This window comes from Trachypithecus francoisi, unplaced genomic scaffold (assembly GCF_009764315.1).
Source record: "Trachypithecus francoisi isolate TF-2019V2 unplaced genomic scaffold, Tfra_2.0 Lachesis_group1, whole genome shotgun sequence".
In the NCBI taxonomy this organism is placed as follows: domain Eukaryota; kingdom Metazoa; phylum Chordata; class Mammalia; order Primates; family Cercopithecidae; genus Trachypithecus; species Trachypithecus francoisi.
Window position 1 is genome coordinate 15,820,361 of NW_022681454.1, and position 27,154 is coordinate 15,847,514.

General features: G+C 40.5%; 1 protein-coding gene across 17 annotated transcripts in view; it reads right to left on the reverse strand.

The window, feature by feature from the left end:
- Positions 1 to 27,154, reverse strand: part of LDB2 (LIM domain binding 2) — a 412,267-nt gene that overhangs the window by 242,098 nt on the left and 143,015 nt on the right. For all 17 annotated transcript variants that reach the window (XM_033213827.1, XM_033213835.1, XM_033213836.1 and 14 more), the window contains one exon: positions 24,553 to 24,655. In XM_033213827.1, coding sequence (XP_033069718.1) covers positions 24,553 to 24,655 — 103 coding nt within the window. The remainder of the gene's footprint in view (positions 1 to 24,552; positions 24,656 to 27,154) is intronic.

Consider the following 27,154-nt stretch of genomic DNA (forward strand, 5'->3'; position numbering starts at 1 on the left):
TGACGTATGTAGTGGGGACATCAAATTATTAGTGCCTGTCCACACCGGGGCCTCCTGCCACTCGCGTTTCACATCAGTCTCCTCGACGGTCCCCTGATGTGGTGGGAGACAGGAGGGGAGATGGAAGCGTCCTGGAGAATCTGTAAGAAGAGAGGCTCAAACCACCTCTCCAAATGAAGAGCTGCTTTCTTCCTGAGGCCGGCTGGATTCTCCTCCCTTCTGCTTGTCTGTTTTCAAATCAATGACTATATAAATAAATGAGTGAGAAAGAATAAATCTTTCTTAAAGAAAAAAATCCACATTTTAATGTGTAGATAGTACCTGCTGTGTGAGATGAGGCTTAACTTCTGCCCTCCTCCCATGCAGGTGGCTAGATTTAGTGACTGGCTTCCAATGAGTAGAGTGAATGAATATTCATTTCAATAAATGGAGAAGGGACAGAAAAAAAAACCCCAGCAATTCTACAGGAAAGAAACCTGGCAAACACTACCTTAACTGAGAGATGAAAGTTAACATCACCAGCGATGGCCTGTGGATATCATGTGCCCCCTGATACAATGTGACAAAAGGGTATTTCACCTCCGGAATATTGTTTCAAAACCTACAACCTCAGTGTAATCACAAGTCTAATCACAAGAAAAACTATAAAAACTATACATTCAGATTAGTAAGAACTACAGGATATTTGCCTGAACAGTACTTTTCAAGATGGACAAGATAGTGAAAAATAAAGAAAGACTGAGAAACTGTCATAGACCGGAAGTCACTGTTGGAGATGTGACAGTGAACGCAATGTGATACCCTGGATGGAAAAACTGGTGAAATCCAAGGAAAGTGTGGAGTTTAATTAATTAAAAAGAGACAGAGACAGAAGAGCAATTATCCAGGAAGCTGGACTTAGAGATGCCACAGTCTCTGAGCAGCAGCCGGTGTATACCCAGCAGCACCAGCCATCACTGGCCAGCCCAGCCTCGTGGATTTCCTCCTCCACTCCTTCCCACCTCCAGCTCTCTCAGGCTCCTGAAGCTCAGCTCTGGGCAAGAAGGGTCGTCTCTCTCCACATTCTCCATCTACCTCCTTTGGATCACAGGCACATGTACCCTAGACTTCAGCTCACCTGCTTCATTCACCCGCATGCCTTTACTTCTAAACCCTCCATCGCTCCCAGAGAATTACCAAAACAAAGTCAATGAAACGTTTTCCCAAATAGGAAAATTAGACTCAACACACAACACGGCTGAGTTTCTGTCCCCAAAAAGCAACAATCCAGTCTTTATGTTGCCTATTTGCCTGTATTTTTTAAAACGTTGTTTCCGCCCCCAACTTTGACTCTTTTGTCTAATGCCTAATCTAATGTAACATTTCGGGAGTCTTTTGAATTACATAAATGTGACACTGAACAGGAGTGGATGTTAATGGCTTCAGTAGAAAACAATGGAGAAACATACTAAATTTAGTACAGGAAATCCAGTGTTCAAACCTGCCCTTGCTACACAAGTGGTTGTGTCCACAAGTTGCAGAATTTTCTTGAACACATGATATCAAACTATGCAGGTTTGGAAATATAATCTATATCATACCTTCAAATCCTTGAGTGTTGACAGTCTATTTTTCAATTTATTTAAAAAGAAATCTAGAATTTGACTTCTTTTGTTTGTAGGAGGTAACATAAAATGTGACAGAAATTCATATCAACAGAGACCTCTTCATAAAAAGATTTAATATCAAACATTTAAATTAATAATGTTTTTAAAACCCTAACCAGGAACACACAAATTGTTAAGTGTTTTCCCTGAGGTATTAGTTCTGATGAAATCTCCCAAAATCAGAATAACAAAAAAACTATTAATAAATTTATGTTTGGCATTAGTTTTAAATATAAATGTTAAAAAGATACGGATTTTTTTGTATAAGTAAGCAAAGAGTGAGCAAGACTAGAAAGTTAAAATGTATTTTTTTTTGTAACAATAACTACTGTTGCTGAGTAAAGTGGACTTTCTTATGTATTGCTGGTAGGAGTTTAAATTGATACAAATTTTAAGAATCAAAATTTGATCATGTCTATTAAAAGTCTTTAAATGTAAAACAATATTTTATTTATTTTTCTTCACTTATTTAATTTTTTTATTTATTTTTGAGACAGTATCTGGTTCTATTGCCTGGGCTGAAGTGTCCTGGTGTGATCATAGCTCACTGCAGCCTCAAACTCCTGGGCTCAAGTAATCCTCCTACCTCAGTCTCCTGAGTAGCTGAGGGTATAGGCGTGAGCTCCCACTCCTGTCTTCAGACAATAATTTAAATTTTTATTTTAATTTAGTATTTTTTCTTTTGTGAATTTATTCTAAGAAAGAAAATTCGATGTGTTCACAAAAAATTAATGACAGGATGTTCATGAAGTCACAATTAACTATAGTATAAAAAACTAAGGCAAATAATGTTCAATGACAGGAGATAAGTTAATTAGATAAAGCTAATTCATAAAACAGAATATTTCACAGGCATTAAAAGGGACATAATAAAAGAAAATTTTATGACAAAAAGGTGGTTGTTGTGTATTGAGCAAAGATAAGGACAGGTTGCAGAGTGCATACAGAATGTTTCCGATTCTGTAAAGAAAACACATAAACTTGGAAAACAAAGAAAAATCGGAGGGGTATACACAAAAATGTTGAATGATTTGTCTCTGAACTCTGCAATTATGGATAATTTTTACTATCCTTCTTTCTTTTGCTTTTTTGTGTTTTAAGAATTATCTTCAATGAATATATGTCCCTTGCATTTCTTCTCCAATGATTTCTATTTCTCAATGGAGGGACTTTAGAATAAGGACTTACCTGATTCCAAATGACTGGAACTAGTTGTCTACAGATATTATTGAGTTAATATAATACCTGTCTATAGGTGCTATTGAATTTACTAGTCATTTACCTGAGTTTGCTCTAATCCCAAATCACATTCCGTTTAGTTTAGTAGTTAAGGTGACAGGTATAGAAGCATCTGTGTAAAAGCACATGATTTAGGGGATCTATTTAGAACATCCAACCAATGGTATCAACACCTGATGTGGTCAGTAGTTTTGGAGGAACCTAAAAATGGGATGTGTCAGGAGGGATTTCAGTAAAACAAAGTTTAGAAATATCACAAGCCCTGTTATTTGATACACCACTGCTCCTCACCCGCCTCCCCAACACCAAAAGGGATGGCACAACTTTGTCATCCTGAGATTCAAATAACGAAGAGTATTTTCTTTTATAGGAAGAAGAAAAAGGAAGCAGAGAAAGAGGAAGAGGAGCGGGAGGAAGATGAGGAGAAAATCAATTAATGATAAAACATACAAGGAGCTTTGAACTCTGGAAATTATTTTTCTATAGCCTTCATATGAAGCCAACCACTGCCCAAGACTGAAAGCTACCGCCTAGCCTTTACAACTTTTGAAAGTTAACCCTTCAGTACATAAAATTAATTTTTACTTTGCTATACAAACTCCAGATTTATGTATGTCAAATGTGAAGAGACACTTTTTCTTTCACATTTTCTATGAAGACTTTTAAGGCTACCAGAGGCATCCACAGAGGGAAGTGAAAATCTGGTTTATATGTATTAAGTACAAGGAGACAGAGAACATTTGGCAAATTAATGAACAAATGTTAGCATTGTTAAGTGTAGAATGAATGAATATGCGAATGGATGAAATAACATTTGCAGTCCTATATTGAATAAATTCTTATCAGAGATAGTTTACTCATACTTTATGCAAATCTTCTGAATTCAGGCTGGCTGATATTTCTAGTAATTTGGGGTCCTTTGATGAGGGGGGCAGTTTAAAACTCTGGGCCCAATTCTTCTAGCTTGGGAAAATCCCTATCGTTCTGGAATATGTCTCAAAATCTTTGTGATAGAAGAAAACAATTAGGAATGAAAGAGAGACAGAAACTGAGAAAGAGAGATTGAAAGAGAAGGCTTTCCAGTTCTTCCAGATGAAACTTTCAAGTGGGCTTCTCTTTAATTAAACCAATCTAAGGCACCCCCCAGATCATCTTCCTTTAAAATCTTGAATTTTGACCACCCTGTCAGTTTCTGAAACTCCTTTTGATGATATTAAGTATTCAAACATTTTTGGAGACAATTTTTGGAGGCATGAACGGCAAGTAAAAAGCAAAAAAAGAAAGAAGGTCAAGTCATTATGATTTCAAAATATATTAAAGTAGGCCAGGCATGGTGGCTCATATGACTGTAATCCCACCACTTTGGGAGGTTGAGGCAGGCAGATTACTTGAGGTCAGGAGTTCAAAACTAGCCTGGCCAAATGGTGAAATCTCATCTCTACTAAAAATACAAAAATTAGCCAGGTATGCTGGTGTATGTCTGTAGTCCCAGCCACTCAGGAGGCTGAGGCACAAGAATCACTTGAACTTGGGAGGCGGAGGTTGCAATGAGCCAAAATCGCACCACTGCACTCCAGCCTGGGTGACAGAGCAAAAAAGAAAAAGAAAAAGAAAAAAAAAAAAAATATATATATATATATATATACACACACACACACCACGCACACACACACACACGCACACACACACACACGCACACACACACACACACACACACTATTCTTAATGAAATAGATTGCATTTTGTACCTGAATTTAGATGTCCATATTTTTAAAAATTATCATTATAATATAAAAATATCAGTTCATTTGTTGGGTTATATGACGGTTTTTTTTTAAACATAAAATAAAGGTACCAAGTATATTAAAGCAACTATTTTTAATGAAATACATTGCCTTTTACACTTGAATTCAGATGTTCATACTTTTAAAAATTATAATCACAACATACAAGTATCTGTTCATTTGTTGAGTTACATGAGGGAGGTTTTTTGAACATAAAATAAAGGAATCATACAACCACATGGTACAATTAATATGATTAATGGAAGAAAAATAAAAATTAAACTTGGAACTGGAGATAGGAAACAGTCACCAGATATTTGACTGTGAGAGCTCCATAAATATTCCTTGGTTTTGTCTTTTTAGCACTAAACTGTGACATCTTCCATTTGAAAGAAATCAGCTTTGTTTTCAATGCTTTCTAAGAGACAGTTTCCATCATTTTTTCTTCTGGCAGACACTCGGCTATTTAAACTCTCCTTTTGTCTTTTTGCATTCAGTTATATTCCTGGCTCATACTGCCCTAAACATGCCACAGACGAGCCTTGGAGGTTTATAGGTGTCTATCACGATGCATCCTCTGTAACAGTTGCTTAGCTACATCGTACATCTTTTGTTCTTTGCCCATGGATCAATCCCACCAGGCCTCCAGTCGTGCGAGCTGTTCTTTTGATTGTCCCTCCATATCCTTTGCCCTTTCCGCTGCTAAAGCAGCATGGCAGGTACTACCTCATGAACTTTCTGCATCGGTTTGATTTTTGTCTCATGCTAATGTGATACTTGTCTAATAGAACTCATGGACTTCTGGGACAAAACCACTTATGCTTCTCTCTTCCACTGGAGAACTGTGTTCAGGATGAGATCTAATTCATGTATATGAATATACATTTTTCTTCTATACTAAGTGACAAGTATTCTGTGTGTCTTGATGCCTTACTCTCTTGCACAGGCATATTTTCGTTCATAGTTGGACAGGCTTTTCAGCCCTAATAATGACTTGTAATATCTCTTTAATGCAATGAGTATATTTTACTTATAATAGAAAAAAATCTTATCCTCCTTATAAATACAACTTTCAGTAAGGAGACCAAAATGCAAAACACAATTCAGAAGTGTATGGCTAGGAAAGACTCTCCCAATCAGTAATGCGACTTGTGGACATAAATCTGACCTGTGAAAAAAACGCATTCACTTTCTCCAGTAATCGAATCAGAGACATAATTGGATAATTGAGAATGGTTATAATCGAGTTTTTCAAATTCTGCTTTGCTTCTGATTCATATATACAGAATTCTGGGATGCTTGTCAGCTCCAGGGATGGTGAGCTCTGCCTGTCATTCTGGGGCAGATCGTTGCATTTTGGAAAACTGTTGTTTTGAAAGATCCTCCTTTTAAAGCACTACAGTTTGTCAACATGTGACTTCTATCATTTCCAACGAGTTGTGATATATTCATTCAACAAATATCATTCAGTAGCAAATATAGTGCCAGGTGAAATACTAGATATTGGAGATTAAGGGGTGAAAAGGCTGCAATTACTGTCCGAGGACATCTCCAGACAGATCCCAGCTCAGCACATATAAACAGATGACCGTGCATTATGAAAGCTATAACATAACAGATATGTGTGCCACATGTCACTGGCACAGAGAGAAGGGACAATGAATCCTCCAGAGGGGACTAGGGAATGAGGTGGGCTGTGATATCTAAGAACCTGTACATCAGGAAGAAAATAAAAGACAGGAGTCCAGTCAGATCCAGTCTATCCCAAATCTATGGTCTCTTCACTCTGTCAGCCCAACAGATACATGCAAACACTCCAAGGTGTATTTCTTTACTTAGATTTTTTTCAATCTTTATTATAACTTCCCAGAGAGGTTTAGCTTGACTCCCCTCCACACACCCCATGCCAGCTTTCACTGCTGCCTCCATAGAGATTGGTTAAAGCATCACATATATTCTGCTCATAGCAGTTATCAAAACTAAAATTCATTAATAATTAGTATAAGCTTTACTTTATAAGCTCCTTATTCTGCAAGAATCTAAAGTCTAAATTATCTATGATGTAGAGTCTATATTATAAACCTTATGAGGGTAGGGGCCCTTGCTATCTTGTTTGATGGATTCCCCCCGAGGAAAAGTAGATTGAGCAACACAGCAGGAACACGGTACGTATCAGCTGAATGAACACATGAATGAATCCATGACTATTTCTTATTTTCCTTTTTTTTTTTTTTTTTTTTTTTTTTTGAGACAGAGTCTCACTCTGTTGCCAGGCTGGAGTGCAGTGGCACGATCTCAGCTCACTGCAATCTCCGCCTTTCGGGTTCAAGCGATTCTCCTGCTTCAGCCTCCCGAGAAGCTGGAACTACAGCCGTGTGCCACCACACCCAGCTAATTTTTGTGTTTTTAGTAGAGACGGGTTTCACCATGTTGGCCAGGATGGTCTTGAACTCCTGACCTTGTGATCTGCCCACCTCGGCCTCCCAAAGTGCTGGGATTACAGGCCGTGCCCAGCCAACACCATTTCTTATACAACATGGTTTTGAGTTATTTTACCTACAACCAACTCCAGCTGGTTTAATGTGTAGCTTACAGAATTGAACCCACTGTTTTCAGACTTGTCTACCTTTTCTACAAGGGAAAAAGGCATTTTACAAGCCACAGAAGCTCCTAAGTTTGGAATTCTCCACCAGAAATGGTGAAGAAGAAAGACTTTTTCAAGGTCCTGAAGGGTGACTATGGTGACAGGATTCAAAGCCCCACACACAACAGACATGTGGCCAAATTCTTCCCTTCTTCATTAGCCAGTATATGAAAAAAGCAGAGGACGCTCATGGAATCAGGTATACCCAAGAGTGTCCCCATCACCTTTTCTAACGATTTCAATCGGTTCAAAACACAAGTCTCTTATGGCGGGCGCCTGTAGTCCCAGCTACTCGGGAGGCTGAGGCAGGAGAATGGCGTAAACCCAGGAGGCGGAGCTTGCAGTGAGCTGAGATTGCGCCACTGCACTCCAGTCCGGGCGACAGAGCGAGACTCCGTCTCAAAAAAAAAAAAAAAAAAACCACACAGCAGCAAGTTCTAGCCAACCAAAAGCATTTACTATTTTCCCAAAATACTTTCTTTGCCTTCCTTGGGATGTGCTTCTTGCACTCCATTTCTACCTCACTGACCCTCACCTCTATCTCTGCCTACTTGAATTATACTCATTGTCTCTACCATGCCTCCCAACCCCTATAGCGGGAAATGACCGCTGTTCTCTGGCTTCACAGGGCACTCTTCCCTTGTTTGAAAATGCTTGTCAGGGCCAGGTGCGGTGGCTCACACCTGTAATCCCAGCACTTTGGGGGCGCAAGATGGGTGGATCACTTAAGGTCAGGAGTTTGAGACCAGCCTGACCAACGTGGTGAAACTCCATCTCTACTAAAATACAAAAATTAGCCAGGCATGGTGATACACACCTGTAATTCCAGCTACTCAAGAGGCTGAGGCATGAGAATTGCTTGAACTCAGGAGGCGGAGGTTGCAGTGAGCCAAGATTGCGCCACTACACTCCAGCCTGGGTGATAGAGTAAGACTTTGTCTCAAAAAAAAAAAAAAAACAATGCTTGTCAGGATGTCTTATATTATAAGATAATTATGTACATGCTTCATGCCCTGGTGGTAGAAAGAATTCTGAGTGGCCTCCAAGATTCCCACCCCTGGTATATGCACCCTGTATAATCCCACTCCTTGATCATGAGTGTCTCTTGTGCCTATGAGGGGATATTATCCCATGATTCATTTTACAGATGCAATTAAAGTCCCTAATCAGATGACTTCAGGTTCATGAAAAGAGAGATTTTCTTGGGCAGGTCTGATATAATGAGGCAAGTGCTTAACGTTGGAGAGTTGAAGGGAGAGGGATTCTCCTGCCTTAAAAAGGCAAGCTGCTTGTTGTAGAGAGGACCCCCATGCCAGGGAGCAGTAGAAGACCTACAGGGATGCAAGCAGCCCCCAGTTAATAGCCAGAAAAAAAAAAAAAAACAATAGAAACCTCCATCCTACCACTGCAAAAAAACAAATTCTGCCAACAAGCCTCAGCCCCAAATGACACCTCAGTTTCCGCCTTGTGAGAGCCTAGCCAGAGCACCTAGCAACCTAGCCTGGACTCCTGACCCAGGGAAACTGTGAGATAATACATGTGTGTTATTTTGATTCACCGAGTTTTTGGTAATTTGATATTCTGCAATCAAAAACTAAAATACCTATCAAATAGATTGTCTCCAATTTTTTGCACATCACTAAAATCAAGGCAGTTAATGGCACTTCCCCCTGTATTTGGCTCTAAAATATTTTGAAGATTCAAAGAACAAAATATGGTATGTGCTCCCTGTAAACTATGTTTCTTCTAGACTGTTTAAAATGAAAATGAGAGTATGGAACTTCTAGCAAGTTACTAATAAATAGACTCATGTGGCTTGTTTGTTTGTTTTAGACACAGTCTCACTCTGTCACCCAGGCTGGAGTGCAGTGTCTGGATCTCAGCTCACAGCAACCTCTGACTCCTGGGTTCAAGTGATTCTCATGCCTCAGCCTCCCGAGTAGTTGGGATTACAGGTGCCCACCATCATGCCCAGCTAGTTTTTGTATTTTTAGTGGACATAGGGTTTCACCATGTTGGCCAGGCTGGTCTTGAACTCCTGATCTCAAGTGATCCACTCGTCTCCGCCTCCTAAAGTGCTGGGATTGCAGGTGTGAGCCACTGCACCTGGCCAAATCACACGGTTTTTTTGTTTGTTTGTTTGTTGTTTTGTTTTTTGGTTTTTGTTTTTTGTTTTTGAGACAGAGTCTCACTCTGTCACCCAGACTGGAGAGTAGTGACTTGATCTCGGCTCACTGTAAGCTCTGCCTTCTGGGTCCACGCCATTCTCCTGCCTCAGCCTCCCAAGCAGCTGGGACTACAGGCGCCCGCCACCACACCCGGCTAATTTTTTAAATATTTTTAGTAGAGACAAGGCTTCACCATGTTAGCCAAGATGGTCTCAATCTCCTGACCTCGTGATCCACCCGCCTCGGCCTCCCAAAGTACTGGGATTACAGGTGTGAGCCACCACACCTGGCCAAGTCACATGTTTTATAAAGAATGAGGAAAGAATCCTGACTTTATTACCAACTAGCTGGGTTGCCTTGAGCAAGTCAAAGCAAAGTCAATTTCTTGGTATGTTAGCTGTACATATAAATACTGATTATAATAGCTATTACTCATTGATAAACTCCTGTGTATCAGGGATTATATGTATATTACTCACAAATACTATAATAACAGTGCCAGAGAGACATGATTTTCATTATACAGATTAAAATGGTGAGGCTCAGAGAAATCAGCTGTAACACCCGAGGTCATATGGTAACTGCAGGACAGGGTCGTGGTTTGAAGCCAAGTTTGTCTGACTCACAGGCCTGGGCTATTTGCCTTTAAAGTGAGGGGTTATGTAAGGCATTCTCTAATTGGGTTATCCTGGAAATGCAGACTGAGTATGTGATTTCCACAGAACAAGGCAGGGAGAAGGCCCTCCTCCTCTACACCTCAGAGGTAAGTCACATCTCAGTTCCTGTTGGTCCAAATGAACGCAGGCTGAGGCAATGGCAGGGACCCAGAGCCCAGGCGGGGAGACTGCAGGGATTTAAGAACTCGTTTACTTAGAACAGTGAAAAGGAAGTCAAGCGTGAACTTTCTGAGCTCCAAAGATATTCTCGGGGCCCATTTGCGAATAAGCATAAATCTTCAAATTTATCCAAAGTTTAGCAAATTCACAATGACAAATGTAACAGTTCCTCTAAATTGAAGTTCATCTCTTGGCAGTTTTGGAGGCTTGGAGAAAATGCCAGCAACAAGGACTTGGAAGGAAATAAATCTTTAGATTCCCTGAAAACACAGAGAGTTATTGTGGAAGACATATGGAGGACCCCATACTGCGTTAAGAAAGAAAATTTATAAATGTCAGCTCCGTAGCAGCAATGTCGAAGGGATTTCAGCAATCCACACTGAACTACAATAAGAAAAACAGGCTGCAGGTACACATTTGCCATGAAGAACTAATTATGCTTAATCTGTGCTCTTTCTGGGAGGAGCGAATGAGGATAGAAGGAGGTAAATTTCCAGGATCCAGAGTAAGAGATTAGAATTTTTTTTTAATCCAAACAGGTCATGTTTAAAGATTCTCTACTGTTTAAAAAAAAAAAAAAGTTCTGAATAATGGGATGGTAAAGGGTCCACAGTATGGGCCCATATGGCAGAAGAGATGAATTCTGCATCTTTGAAGACCTTGCTTTTGTTGTCTCTTCAGTACTAATGGTCAGTCTGACACCTGCTCCCAGGTTTGTAGTGACGATGGAATGGCACATGGTCACCAAGTACTACTTGTCAAATATTGACCATGGGTCTTTCTCTATCACAGAAACAGGCACAGTGACTCCAAAGGTGAATGACACAGTCTTCACCCTCAGTAAGCTGACGGTCCTGATTTATGAAAGCATTTCCTAAACTGTAAAGCATTACTAGAATGTTTATCATTTTAACTTATTAACTAACCCAGTAAGTTATTATTGAACATATTTGAAAACCACCAAGATAAGAACCTACTAAGTGTCTGATTCCATTTTTTTTTTTTTTTGGCAAATTATAATATTACAGCAAGAGGTACTTACATGGGACTAAAAATTCAAATCTGTATCTGTCTCTTTTTAGCCAAAACCATGGCTAATATTGGAGAGTCTTGATTTTTTTTTTTCTTTTCCAAAGGGAAATAGGTAATAAATGAAACTGCAATTTTAAAAATGGGAAATAGGTAGCCGGGTGCAGTCAATCATGCCTGTGATCCCAGCACTTTGGGAGGCTGAGGCAGACTGCTCACTGGAGGTCAGGAGTTTGAGACCAGCCTGGCCAACGTGGTGAAACCCTGTCTCTACTAAAAATACAAAAATTAACCGGGCATGGTGGCACGTGATTATAGTCCTGGTACTCAGGAGGCTGAGGCAGGAGAATCACTTGAACCCGGGAGGTGGAGGTTATAGTGAGTCTAGATTGTGCCACTGCATGCCAGCATGGGCAACAGAGTGAGGCTCTGTCTCAATAAATAATTAATTAATTAATTTAAAAAATGGGAAAGTAGGAAGTAAAGTGTAATCATATGCATTCCTAATTTCCAGGGAATGGGTCATCTTCTCCTCAAGGTTCTGAATGAAGATTGTGCCAATTAAAAGGTATCCTGGTTGGCCACAAAACCCAGAGCTAGAAACAGAAGGAACACAATGGAAACACCAGCTGTCAGGAGCTGCAGCAGGACCTCAGGAACGATGCTGCAAACATCTAATGAGAAATAGAAAACTTCCTACAACTCCCATAACTAAAGTCGATGAGGCAATGCTGAAGATGAGCCTGGATTTAATAAATCTTTTAATATTTCCACAGCTGGGCCTGCTTACTCAGGGCTGGTGGACCATTTTCTTAAATAAGGCATGGCGCTGGTCTGACATTAGTTTAACAAGGTAATTATCAAGTGAAAAATAGCTGCCGCACTGCTGTGAACCTGAATAATAACTCTCATAATTACTGATTTTGGGCCCATCTTTTAAAATAATAATAGAGCTCTAAGTACTAAAGCATTTTACAGGAAATACATTCCGGTACAGTGTCTAGAAGGGTGGAGAACTATTAAGGATATAATTAGCGGTTTATTTACATAATCAGTCAAACACCATTTATCATTTCTCTTATGGTCCTATTGAAGGAAAGCAAATAAACATGAGAACTAAGTTATTTTATGCAGGCAAATTTGAAAAAGAGAATTAATATTAATTGTTTTAAAGCTTGAAAGTTGAACTTTCTAAATGCCCCAAGGGAACACTGAATAAGTATAGCTCAGTTTGCCAAATACTAGTACTTCTCACATATGACATGACAGACATTTCCAAAGGAAATTTTGCATGGACAAATACATCTCTCAGCTAGCTAATTTTAATCTTTGGAATATTTTCAAAGCTTGAATTCATTCTGAAAACACAGACACAAATAATTATCCTTTACCTGAGAACCATCTCAGGTGGTTGATTTTTATCTGCAATATGAGAGCAACATGGAGATGCCCTGTGTGTCTATGAGGAAATAACCTCACAAGCATTACTGACTGGGACAAGTTCATAATTAGATTTTGAAAGAACTCTTGTTTTTTCATCATTTTCAGTGTAACAACCTCATCCTGACATAGCAAATGATGCATTTTTCAAAGTAAAACAAAGACAAACAATCGAATTGCAAATAAGATTATTCAAAGGCAGGAATCAGTCACACATAATGTATTTTTTAAGGAAAGTGTGTAAAAATAGTGTAATGCTCTTACTACTTTTGATAAAATGGAGAAGAAATTTTGATGTGGAAGGGAGTGATGGTGCTGTGCTTCATTAAATGGGAGGGGCTTTATTACCAGGCTCCTAGGTGACCTTACATCCTTCTTTTTCAGATCTTCAAAATGATAATTAGTGTCATCATTGTCAAATTCAAGTCCTCCTGATTTGTTGAAAAGCCAAAATACATATTGTGACAGGGAAGTTCCCATCAAAGAGTATTAAGGAGAATACCAACTGGGAAAGGACCAACTTCATAAAAATAAACAAGTATGGCATAATGGTTGTGTGAAGCTGATTCTCCTGGAAGAAATAACAAAAGCAAAATACATGAAGGCACCCAGTTCTGTAAGCTCCTGAATTCAAATACTCCAATATGATTACCCTGATTAAACAATAAATAACGAAACATACCCTGATGGGTAATTTTGTCATGGAGCCTCTACATTCTTAATGAAATCCATCTGAACATTGCTTAATACAGTCGCAGAAGAGTGCTAATTTAACCTGACTTCAACAAATGCTTTATTTTACCTCATCTGCATAAATAAGGTGTGTTCACAGTTCGAAAACATGACATGAATGTGAAGATTAAGCTATACATTGGCTTGTGGGGAAGGATACCTGGAATTGGCTCACTCCACTAAACCAAAATATCACCAACCATTATTATCTAAAAGAAATACTGCACACATCTCAGCTGAACACTGTTTTTTCCAAATACTTCACGTTTAAAAAAAAGTAGTAACAATGTAGCATTTGGAAATGATGTGTAAAAATAATGTGAAGCATTATTAGGAACAGATTCATAAACAGAGGCAGAGGGTATCTATATGAAAAAACATGGCTAAGATCTGCTAATAATCAAGTCTTTGAAACAATAGCTCACTGGATCTTTAGCTCCTCCAAAGCAAGAGATTTTGTTCATTCATCTTCTTATCCCCAGGGCACAGAAAGATGACACATGGGAAAGTCATTGAGGAAGGTTATATAAACAAATAGGTGTTTCCACTGAAATTATACCCAGTAAGATGCATTCAATAAGATTCAAGTACCTAGTTAACCATTGCTGAGAATTACTCATTCTGTAAAATTTGACGCTATAATTGGATTTACTAGGAGGTTTTGAGACTATGTGGTGAAATACTCTAGCAATCTGATGATCCAAAGCACCAAAGAAAAAAGACAGTTTTAGTATTGTAGGTTGGGTAGGCATGATTTCAGTTCAAAGTTTAAAATACGAGTCTCAGCCAGGTATGGTGGCTTACGCCTGTAATCCCAACACTTTGGGAGGCTGAGGTGGGTGGATCACAAGGTCAGGAGTTCAAGACCAGCCTGGCCAATATGGTGAAACCCCATTTCTACTAAAAATACAAAAATTAGCCAGGAGTGGTGGTAAGCACCTATAGTCCCAGCTACTCGGGAGGCTGATGCAGAAGAATTGCTTGAACCTGGGAGGCAGAGGTTGCAGTGAGCCAAGATCGCACCACTGCACTCCAGCCTGGGTGACAGAGCAAGACTCCATCTCAAAAAATAATAATTAAACAAAAGATTTAAAATATATATATATATATATATATATGAGAGTCTCAAGTCCTTGTTCTTTTTGCGGACAAATTTCTAGATTGCTCTATAATACAAAACAGGCCGCGGTCACTTGAGATTGTGATGGTGGAAACTTATTAAAATATGGGAGAAACCATAGGTTTAGTAATGTGCCTGTGGGCTAGATAAACAGACATCTTGGGTCACATTTGTACTATTTACCAGCACTGCATCATCTGTTCAAGTTACGAATATCTATTGAAAGCTTGGTATTTGAAAGACATAGTGGTAGAGTGTTTTCTGCCATGAGTTTAAGAACTAAGGGTTTTAGAAGGTTAGAAAGAACTCTTTGCCAGGCTGAATCTTTTCCTGCTAGGAGCAGACTTGATCAACACCCCCTTCTCCATGCCTCATTGTACTTTTTACATTTTTTATTCTATTTTTGTTATAAAAATTGTATGCATTTAAGGTGTACAATATGTTTTGATATACATATACTTAGTGAAATGATTACCACAATTAAGCAAACTAATATAGCCATATCCTTCTACAATTTTCCATTATTGTGGGAGCACCTGAAATCATCTCTTAGAAAATTCCTGGTATATAATACAGTATTATTGGCTATAGTCATTATGCTGTACATTAGGTCTCTAGTGCACCACAGAACTTCGCTTGCACTACTCTTCAGGGTGGATGCTACTGCATTAGAGTTCATCATTTATGGGTCTGTCTCCCTTGTTATACTGCAAGTTCCCCTGGGCAAGCCATATATATCACAGTCCTATATGTGGGCTCAACACCTGCCCAGATGCCTGGCACAGTCAACTGTGGAAGGCCTGCAATGCAGACTTTGGACTTAAATTCAGGCAGACTTTGACCTGCATCCTCACTCCCAACCTCTGCTGGGGTGTTTCCTTTTTTAGCTGGGGCTCATGAGTACATTTTCTGGAAAAAAATAGAAGTAAGACTTGTGAATAAGAAGTCCAGGTAGATCTCTGAGTCTTTTTTGTATAATGTGTCATGCTCACACCACATTGTAGCTGCTCTGGAACTGTCAAGATTTCACATTTGAACGTGAACTGGGGTCCTTGAAGTAGGGCTGCTATATTTAACAAAGAAAACACAGGATGCTCAGTTAAACTTGAGTTTCAGATAAATATCAAAGAAAGTTGTAGTAGAAGTATGTCTCAAGTATTGCATTTGTATACTTACGTTTTATCTGGCAACCCTAACTTCAAAAACATAATAAGTTGGAGGTAAGAAGAGTCAGATAACATGTTTCTCAACAATTTTTTATTGTGTAGAACAGTTCTCTTCTCCAGTCCCCAAACAATAAATTCTGGTAGCAACACCTGTCATTGTGACAATGAAAAGATTTGACACACTTTGTTTTACCCACTATGGGGTAGTTATTTTGGTTTGAAAACCATAGGCAAGGCCGGGCGCGGTGGCTCAAGCCTGTAATCCCAGCACTTTGGGAGGCCGAGATGGGCAGATCACGAGGTCAGGAGATTGAGACCATCCTGGCTAACACGGTGAAACCCCGTCTCTACTAAAAAATACAAAAAATTAGCCAGGCGAGATGGTGGGCGCCTGTAGTCCCAGCTACACGGGAGGCTGAGGCAGGAGAATGGCGTAAACCCGGGAGGCGGAGCTTGCAGTGAGCTGAGATCCGGCCACTGCACTCCAGCCTGGGCGACAGAGCGAGATTCCGTCTCAAAAAAAAAAGAAAGAAAAAAAGAAAACCGTAGGCAATATACTGCATAAAACCGAAAGCCAGGAAATGTATGTGCCAGGACTGCATAGATAACATAGTCACACAGAGTCAGACAAAGAGCACATCACATCCATTTTCTGGTTAGTGCCTCATTCAGACCTCCAAAACAAGCTCGTGAGGGGAGTCATAGATCTGACTTGTGTTTAAGACTGTACATTTGACAATTGTAACCCCTAAGAGAAGAGCTAACAACCAGCTCAGATTTCACAACAGCTTGACTTATAACATATTAGGGGACAATAAAAACATACCATATCTGAAACGTCAATTATAAATATGATAATAATTATACCTTCAACTTGTACCGCACTTTAAATTCATTCAGAGCACTTTTCTGTCCATTATCTCATGTGATCATTAGTGCGGTATTTGTCAGACATTAGAGAATGGAATGTCTCTTCAAGCCACTGTTATGGCCAATTCGCAACTTCTGATACTATCAATTTGAAACCACAAATGGGAAGAGATGGGTCTCCTTTTTCTCCTTCAGAAATCTGTCAGTTCATCTATCAATTGTGGGCTTTCTCTCAAGTATTTTTTATGACTAGTCCTAGATTTTCCATTAATGTCACAAGAGCATTCTCTTTCTGAGCAACTTAGGTAATTATGCTAATTTAAGGTAAGAGTTTTAAATAAAATCAAATCAAAAGTAAATTAAAAAATTTGTAATGAACTATCTTTCTCCCAAGAACTGGCCAAGGAAGGCAATGTCTGACAAACAGCAAGAGTTCAGTGAGTTCTGAATGAATGAATCCATGAATGAGTGAAGGAACAAATCAACTTCGAATGACAATCTGCTCTCCTTCTAACTGAATTTGCTACAAATCTCACCAGCCTAATGAAGACTGCTACGGAAACGGACACTCACTAAAATCACAATATCAGTTCCCACTGCACTCCAGCTTGGGTGACAGAGTGAGACCTCATCTTTAAAATAAAAATAAAATAAAATCACAACATAAGAGGCTACAGCCATCCGGAAACCATTTAATGGAACCCCATGTGAATAAATGCATGGTCGAGTCATCTGAGAAAATGACATTTATGTTTTTAAGCGACCAAGATGCCACAGTCAAAGGCAAGAAACCATTCACGTAATTAGCCATCAAGGACTATACTGAGGAAGTGCATTCTTTCCTTGAAAATAAATTTTTGAATGCAATCAAAATCAATTTCCTTTCCTCTGGTCCTCAGTGAACAAGAAACAGAGCCCACTCTTTACATATAACTTGCCCAAATAAATTACCAGCATTGATAAATGTTCAGCAGTTCCTTGCTCTCTGAGCAAAATGGGGTATGAAAATCTCACCCTCTGTTGGACAGATGTGGTAATTGTAATTTTTTGGAACTTGTTTGTTTAAATCACCACTTGCCATTAATATTCATTTTTCCCCAATTGGTCTTAAATTCTTGGTTCCTATGTAGAAAGAAGACAAGTCTGTTTTGGCTCTGTCCAAAATCAGAGTTCTTTCCATTATGTGCCAAATAAATAATGGGAACTATCCTCCATTGTAATTTGAAGTGGCTGTCGTCTCATAGGTTTAACTCACTCACTTATTCTGTCATTCATCCATTCATTAATTCATGCAGTAAATATTTATTTACTGTGTGCTTTTCAAGAGTGGCACTAAGCTGAAGTTACAGGTGCATCTCATTTAACCTTCACAAGTACCCTAAAATGTTGGCATTATTGTTACTCAGATGTTACAGATCAAGAAACTGGGGTTAAGGTAGTTTAAGCCACATGTCTAATGTCACCTCACATGCCTAACATCCAGCAGTTACAGAGGAGCAAAGACTCAAAATGAATCTGTGTGGATCCAAAGTCCATGAATTTTATCTCTATCTCAGTGGATGGAAAAAAAAAAAAGAATGAGGAATGTTTAGGGAAGCAAAATTACTTCATGGAGGATGAAGTCTGCAGGGCCAGCTGGCCATGCCTTCTGAGAAGGCTCAAGAGCTTTAAGCAGTGGCCAGAGGAACCTGTGCCTTTCCAGGTTTCAGGGGGACACCATAAAGGCATTATTCCTAGAAAAAAACACACACTCGTCTTAAATTCCTGCGCTTGAAATCCCTTTCCCCATGTGCTGCAGTGCACACTCTTTGCATGTAACTTTTTAAAGTGGCCACATTCCTGCCATGGTAGTTACTAAGTGTGGTGTCGAGATGCCTTATGCATATTATCAAGGAGTGATTTTCCCAGAGACATGTTTTAAATCATGTAATGGGATATTAGATAAAGACAAAGAGAAAATAGAGAAAGCATGCTTTCAGAATTCCTAGATAGCAAGCACAGTAAAAATACAGCTGGGTGAGGTCGAACCAATAAAAAGCAGTAGAAAAATAGAAACCAGAGATAGTGAACCTACTTGGGCCCCTTGCAGAATTTCTCTACCTTAGGGGAACATGTCCAAATACACAACACATAAAAACACATATTACAAGACAAAATTGAAGAACTTAGTCAATACTGCAAAGCTATTGGAGCTTTCAGGAAAAATAAAGGAGGTAAGGAACGACAATGTAAAAGAGAAACAGCAAGTGTAGAAATGGCTCCACGGAGGTGTGGATTTGCGGTTCTTCAGACTATCTAACGAGCCTTGGTGACTGAGGAAAATAAAAGCACAGAGAGTGATGACATTTCGTAACACAACTTTTCTCTTTTTGGAGAGAGAAATGTGCCCCCAGCAGCCACGGAATACCTTTTGGCTAGTGTGGCCATGAATGTGTGTGGTCCCACTGGAAATCCTCATTCCAGACAGAGTACTAAAGTCAAGATGAAATAACAAGTGTGTGATAGAGAATTACTGGGGACCCCTAGCCCCAGACCACAAATAGTAGTTAAAAAGTTGATGAAAATTTCATCTGCATTGTCCTAGATCTCAATCTAGAGAAAGCAATGTGCTTATTGGAATCCAGTCTAATAAGAACACCCACCAACGTGTTATGGAGCATTTTCAAAGGGATGAAAGCACTGCCAAAAACTACATGCACCATCCCGTCAAACCCTTACAGTTCAAATAAGGCCACTTAGAAAAGAATTAGGTTTTTCTCTAAGAAACAGGCCAACAGAAAGTGCTCCGAAACAAGGTAGCATTTTAGTAGTTACACCATTTCCCCCACTAACCTCCAAAGCCATGCACACTTACACATAGTTTAACCAAGTGTTCTGGAGTCTTTAGCCCCACATATTCTTAATCACTGTTCCCCTCTCTACTCCCTTCGTCTGCTCACCACTTACCAGAAGTGAGAGTGGGTTTCTGCACTTGAATGTTGGGAGCAGAGCCTAATCTCCTCAGTCCTGCATTTCAGCAGGAACTGCTCATCAAAGAGGTCGTACGGACTCCCACCTGGCCAGGAAGCCTCGGCATCAGGCTGTCCACATCGTGCATTTGATAAGTCCTGCCCAGTGGGAAGCCTTTTCAATGCATAGACACTATGGTGAGGTCAAGGCCATGCATATCAATGATAATAAATACTGATCATTCTATGCTTCAAATGGTCCTTGGCTCTTTGATTATAACATCTCATTTAATTTTCACAAGCCAGTGATGGCAGTGTTTTTTTTGTTTTGTTTTGTTTTGTTTTGTTTTGTTTTGAGACAGAGTCTCGCTGTCTCACCCAAGCTGGAATGCAGTGGTGTGATCTTGGCTCACTGCAACCTCTTCCTGGGTTCAAGGAATTCTCCTGTCTCAGCCTCCCGAGTGGCTGGGATTACGGGTGCAGGCCACCACACCTGGCTAATTTTTGTATTTTTAGTAGAGATGGGGTTTTACCATACTGGTCAGGCTGGTCTTGAACTCCTGACCTCAGGTGATCCACCCACCTTGGCCTCCTAAAGTGCTGGGATTACAGGTGTGAGCCATAGCACCCAGTGCAGTGATGGTAGTAATATACTCACTTGCACATGAGAAGATGAAGTCTCTGTTTATCGAGCAAAGCATGGATTAAAGCCCAAGAATGTTTGCATTGAACCCTTGTGCCCTTTCTCCTACACCATCCAGCCTCTCAGCCCCGCATCGCCTGCTGAGATGGGCCTCAGGAGATCCTTCTCCATGTATCTCTCCTAGCAAGGAAATATTTTCTGAATGAGTTGTGAACCACATATTTCCTAAAAATGTGGCCAGTGTGGACCTGGACACAGGTTAGGTCGACTGAGAAGCATATTACCCAAATGGTGGTTGTGACTGTCATGAGGCGGAAGAATAGTGTGAAGCACAGTTCTGCTACATGCCTAAAAGGAGCAAAGGGAAATTAATATGGTGCTTGAAACTGACAGCAAGTGATCAACCTAACCCAAGACAGAGAAGGAAATAGCAACACTTTATGCTGGACTTAGAAATGCAGAGTAGGTGCACAGAGGGCTTCAAGGAACCTGATCCTTCGCTTCCTTTCAGATAAAGGAAAGTTATTATTTGGGACCCTTATTTCTGTTACCAGAAATGTGTGTGTTGATAAAATCATTTATTTTCCCTTAGCTATGGCACAATATAGGAAGAGGGTGTGTGTGTGTGTGTGTGTGTGTGAGAGAGAGAGAGAGAGAGAGAGACAGAGAGACAGACAGAGTGAGTGAGCAAGCTGACTTTAGAGTCAGGAAACCTGAGGCTCAGCCTCACCTGTGGGGCACCCACCTAACCTCTCTGGCCCAAGTTTCCATTTTTAGAAAGGATCCTTTTAGCCCTAATGTTCTTTATTCTACTGAGCGGCTGCCAGGGAACTGTCTACCTCTGATTCTCTTCTTTTCTAGAGTCCACCTTATCCAAAGGTTAGAACTTCCTCCATGGAACTGCCCACTTCTCCAGCTGCCAGAGTAGCACCTTCATGGTGCTGTCCAGGGCGGGGACAGGCAAGTGGCCTTAGGGAGGCATGGGCCAATTTCTCACATAGTCTAATAACCTGGCCCATCCTGAAGCTCTCCCCACCAATTACCACCTATCCCCTAAGAAAACATCAGTGGCTTCCACCTGCCCAACCATATCTCGCCTGGGCGGACACTCCCCCATCAGGGGAGTGAAGGGCTTAGGAGATGAGGCACGTGGAGGAAGAGGGTCAATACAGAGGAGTTTTCTGCTTTCTGAATGCAAGGAACAATATATCACTCAGAACATCATTATCTCTTGAATTATTATACTGCCAGGACTTTTTTTCCTATTAAAATCTATCAGAACAGCCAGATGCAGTGGCTGCACTTTGGGAGGCCAAGGCTGGGCTGGTGGATCACTTGAGGCCAGGAGTTAGAGACCAGCCTGGTCAACATGGTGAAACCCCGTCTCTACTACAAATGCAAAAATTAGCTGGGTGTGGTGGCAGGCACCTGCAATCCCTGCTACTCGAGAGGGAGGCTGAGGCAGGAGGATCACTTGAACCCATAGGCAGAGGTTGCAGTGAGCCAAGATCACACCAGTGCACTCCAGCCTGGGTGACAGAGTGCGACTGTATCTCAAAAAAAAAAAAAAAAAAAAAAAAATATATATATATATATATATATCAGATCATAACCCAGAGTCTGTTTGAGCATGCCAGAGGACCACTGTGGGTCAATTTCTTTCTATTCAAAAAAGTCCAAAGACCTCAGTAAAGGATTGCTTTGCCAGCATTTTATTTGATGATATAAACTTTTCTACAAATGTCTATGCATTTGTGTACTCATTTATTCCTTCATTCAACAAATATTTATTGAGCTACCTATTATGTGTGAGTTCCTGTATTAATCTGAGAATTCAGCAAGTAACAAAACAGAGCCCTCATCCACATGGAAATAACATTCTAATAAGGGATGACATACAATAAATAAATAAGAAGATGCCTATTATAGGATTTGTGGCAACTTAGAGATAAAGTATCATAGACCCCAAAGGACCCCCTAAACACCAGCGATGGGGAGGAAGAAGAAAAAGTTTTTTCTAGTAAAGGCTAAAAAAACACCTCAGCTAGAATATCTCTTATTATTTCATATGTGTGTAATTGCGGATTTTTTTTTTTTTTAACAAATACAAATGCAACAGCCAAATCTTATTTTCCTCATCAGAAAAACAAAGCTTTCAGCTTCCCTGGAAGCATGAAGGAAGAGCTGCAGCTTCCAGCCCCAGGACAGCCAGGCATCTGCCCAGCCTGGCACAGCATGCCTGGACCTCGAACGGGTTAAGGTGGCAGCGCCTGAGCTCAGAGCGCTGCATAAACAGTGCGCATCAGGCGTTCTAAGCAAGCTTCATCTTTCTTGTCTCCCAGTCTTGGGCTGTCAATCAGCTGTCACCAGCCCGCACATCAGCAGTGTGTGCACATCACCAGGCTGTCAGCAAGGCAGCTGATGAGACTCGGCTCAAGACCGTCAATCATCTTTGTTTCTCTTCTCCACTCGGGAAATATTTTGGCTCGGAGAAACAAAGAAACCTGGGCAACAATGGCTGGTAGTCAGGCATTTACTCCTGTACATGGAGATAAGATCTTAAACTGGCGATGATCGTGATTCACTCCCAAATGATGCCGGGGTGGGATGGACAGAGGGAAGAGCCAGGATCTGTTGTATTAGGACATATTTTAAAACTGTAATTCTAGTTCCCTGAGCGGTCCCTGATGGATTTCCGAACCAACAACGCACAAGAACATAAAATAATGATAACTTGAAGTTATCTGAGCTTATGCCTCAGAAAAAAACAAGGTGGCTCAGAGGATGGATGACTGCTTGGTTAGAAATTATAGGCCATTGATCAGGCAGCTTTTTGAGGAGGGAGTAATTGTTGGACTGCTGAGTTCACTTATCTCCCAGGGACTTCTGAAACACCTCTTTAGGTCATGAGGCTGCTTGGGGGCACCCACACACCGGAGAGCAAGTTAACTCAGCAGGACCTTGAAGTAGGCTTATCAGTGCTTGCACCAGGAGTCACTTTGGTGAATATAAAGGTCCTCTAAACAGCCCATTTTCTGATATACTGCCTGCCCCTCCTCTCACCCAAAATATTGATTAGAAATGTCCCACATCCTTAAAAGTCTATGAGACACAAATATAAAGAGATGCACCTGGCAACCAGTTTCAGTTGGGCAGAAAGTCCACTCCAGGCTGCTCCTCCCCTATTTAACACTATTGCAAAATCACCACGTGCATATATTAGCATAATTAATCAGTTAATTATGCAACTGATGCTACTAGTATAGCTGTTAATAGTATGCAAATGGCACCAAGTTGCCTAAAGCTTCCCTGAGTTTTGTTTTAATTGTTGTTCCATAGTGGCTTTGAAATAGATTAGCAACAATCAGAGCTTTCAATCACATGTATCAAGAACCCTATTACCTGTCAATTTTTCAAACGTTCTGGATTGACTCATTCATACCATGACTGGTTCATCATACCACGGCTGGTTCCCTCATCATTTCAGTGTTTGTGACAGTGGGGATGTTTTTCCTCTGATGGATTCTTTCCTACGTGCAACACTGATTTCTGAAAACGCATCTCTCTCTGATCTAACTGGACATTAATTGCTTCTGTGCTGATGCATCTATGCCTCCTGGTCTGATAGCACAAGTAGCAAATCTGATCTCTGACAAGTTGGCTGAACCTAATCAGGACAGATCAGCTGTTACCCAAGGTGCCACAGGCTGTAATTTGAGGATCTTTACAGAGTTATCACTAGCCTGAAAGACAAGGAACTATAATTCTGTCAACACTAATTCCAAACTGTATGTTCAAAGCAACTGTGGCCTCCCCGCACCCCCAAAAAAGATAGCACTTGTCAAATAAATACCTGAGATAATTGATAAGAGGGAATTAGAAGGATGTGGCTGATACAGTGACAGTGGGAATTTTTTTTTTAAGAACTTTCAGAAGCAGAACATTGAATGTCAAGTGTGAACCGTCAAGGATAAAAGAGGGTGGCAGAGAAGAGATGCATGGAAATTTTCCATCATTCCGCTCCCACTCGTCACTGGGTGACTTGGTTCATATTTGCCTTGCTCTCTAAACAGGCAAATACCCAGACGTTCTAAGCCTCGAAGGAAATCTCTCAGAGCCAACTCGGGCTGCCACCCAGTGACAATGACTTGATAGGAAGCAAGAACATTGTCAGGAGTGGAGGTATTATTGTCAGGCTGTCAGCTCTGTGCTATTCTCTGAAGACCCCTGTGGTTTTCTTACAGGCGCAAAAAGAGGAAATATTAGAAAAACAAACTTCTTTCTTACTGTATCGCTTTGGTCCATCTTCCAAACAAAATGAAAGGGTTAATGTGGCATCATCTTCAAAAAATTCAGTGGCAAAGGCGTCCCACCAGAGGTTGTCGCTATCCTGCAAAGAGACAGATCATTTATTTCACAGGGGAAAGTAGAAAATATCTCAAAGAGGAAAAGAAAACGGAAGAGAAAGAAAAATTCAGTTGCTGCTTGCTCGCTACTTCATGTGTATGTGTGGGTGTTCTAGGAAAGGATAGGTGGGTGATGGGTGGTCACTCTTCAGATTAATTGCCTCAATTGGGAACCAAGTTTCAATTCAATAAGTGAGCTCAAACCTACTGAATAAAAATTAATTCTCCAGTACATATTTGGGGAGATTTAATAAATGTACCATAAAACACAATGTGATGTTTTTGACAAAAGGGTTTTGCATTTAATGTAAAATACACGCGACTTTTTTTTTCTCTCTCTCTCTGTTGTTTTAAGAGTTCATTTTTATAAATAGAAACCACAATATTACAACCAGGTTAAACATGATTTTCAAACATAATATAATGAAAAGAGATGTTCCCAGCTCTACTGTTTGCAAATATCCCTATAAAAGATAGAGGTACGGATACATGGATGGATAGATTGATAGAGAAGTTCACGCACAAGAGATTGTCACATATATATGGACTGTTCTTGATTGTTTTAAGGGGATAGGCAACCACTAGCTTGTTGTTAAAAAGAGTATTAAAAATAGAGCAGTTCAGCAGAATGCAGGCCATCCATATGAATTCTGTTTGTTTGTCTTGGGTTGAATGTTTCTCCTGCTCATGCAGAAAACACTTTGGAAGTGGCCCAGTTTAAGGCAGTTAGAATCGTTGTTAATCTCCAAGGGGAGAAGACGGCCCCCTCTCACAGTGAATTAAGAAGGTTATACACAGTGTCATCTTTACAGGAGGAATCACATCCCAGCCTAATTCTCGGTATAGGACTTGATTTATCCCCAAATTCTTAAGCACCATGTTATTTCTAGAGAATTGTAAGTTGAAGACAAGATGCATCCCAGCTGCCTGTCAGACGGAAGGGGAGACAGAAAGGGAATTGCCACTCCCCATGTAATAGTCCCACTGCCGGGTCCTGGCAGAGATACCACAAGCCTCTCTTCTTCCCATTAAGTTGTTCTGCTTATGACAACATTAAGTTGTTGTCACTGGCAGGCCTCAGGAATGAACCCTCAGTCCCAGCAAGAATAATTAAGGAGCCATGGAAGATTGATGCCGTCCTCTCCTTCAGAAAAGAAGAAGCTCAGACAAATGAATTTTTGTGTCTCTCTTTGGCTTCCTTCCAATCACCATAGCAAAAGCCAAACCTTTCCTCAGTAAAACAGGGTAGATAGGAAACCACCAAACAGCAATGCATGGATCCACGTACAAACTGGTCTGCTTTGTCTCCTTTCAGAAACAAATATGTATCAGGCACTTAACTATGTGTAGGCCTTCAGAATGCACAGCTGAATAAGAGACTGGTCCCTACCCTCAAAGGGCTTAAACCCACTAGCAGAAGACAATCACATGAGCAACTAAACAGGCAGCTTCGCTCCACATCTGAGACCATGGCACACATCCTCAACGCTCCGGAAGCTTGCGGAGCTTTTAGGAAACTCAATGGGCCTGGAAGTGGAGGAATCTGCCAGGGAAAGAAACCCTATTCAGAAGACTGGATACATTTGTTTATTTGACTTTAAATCACTACACAGATGGAAAAAGAGTCACAGTTAACACTTATTGAGTGTTTACCACATGCCAAGCACTAGTCTAACGACTTTATGTGTATTTTCCTACTTAATCCACACTACGAATCCATTTCTTCTGTGTGTGTGGTTTTTTTCTCTTCAATACAAATATAAGCTTCTTGTACACAGGGGCTTTGTTTTGCTTGCTACTTTATCTCCCAACCCCCAGAACAGTGTCTAGCCCAGGATATTACTCATAAAAGCAGCTCAGTGAATGAATGAAGTTGCTTTGCAACTCTACTTTGCAACTGCAGAAACCAAAGCTTAGGCAGTAAATGTCACCTGCTCCAGTTCACTCCGCGAATAAATGTCAGAGATGGAATTTAAACTCAGACCACTGGACACCGCCGACCTACCCATCCTCTGCTCTGTACAGCAATCTGCTACATTTCCCTGACAGTCTTTGAGAGGCAGGGGTTAGAGTTCAGCAAGAGGGGAGACAGAGTCAAAAGGGAATATTTAGTCTCAGGTTGGTTTCTTCTTTGAGCTCCTTGCCTTGTTGCGCAGACCTGTAGCCAGGACTCACGCTCAGGAGACTGCCTGGCGCTTCACAGTAAAGCAGTTGGTAATACATCATGGCGGAATTCAGTCCTGCAGGCAACACTGCCTCTTCCCAGCTATTGAACTTAGCAACTTATTCTATCTTCCCCAGCCTGTCTACTTATTTAGAAGCAACAATAACAACAACAATAGTAACTATCTGGCAGCACAGATCTGAGGATTAAATAAATAAGTATGTATAAAGTGCTCCCCAAAGGGAGTGAAGATCAATAAAATGTTCAAGAGATAAAATCTGCAGGACAGCACTCCAAAGACAGTGAAGATCAAGAGAAT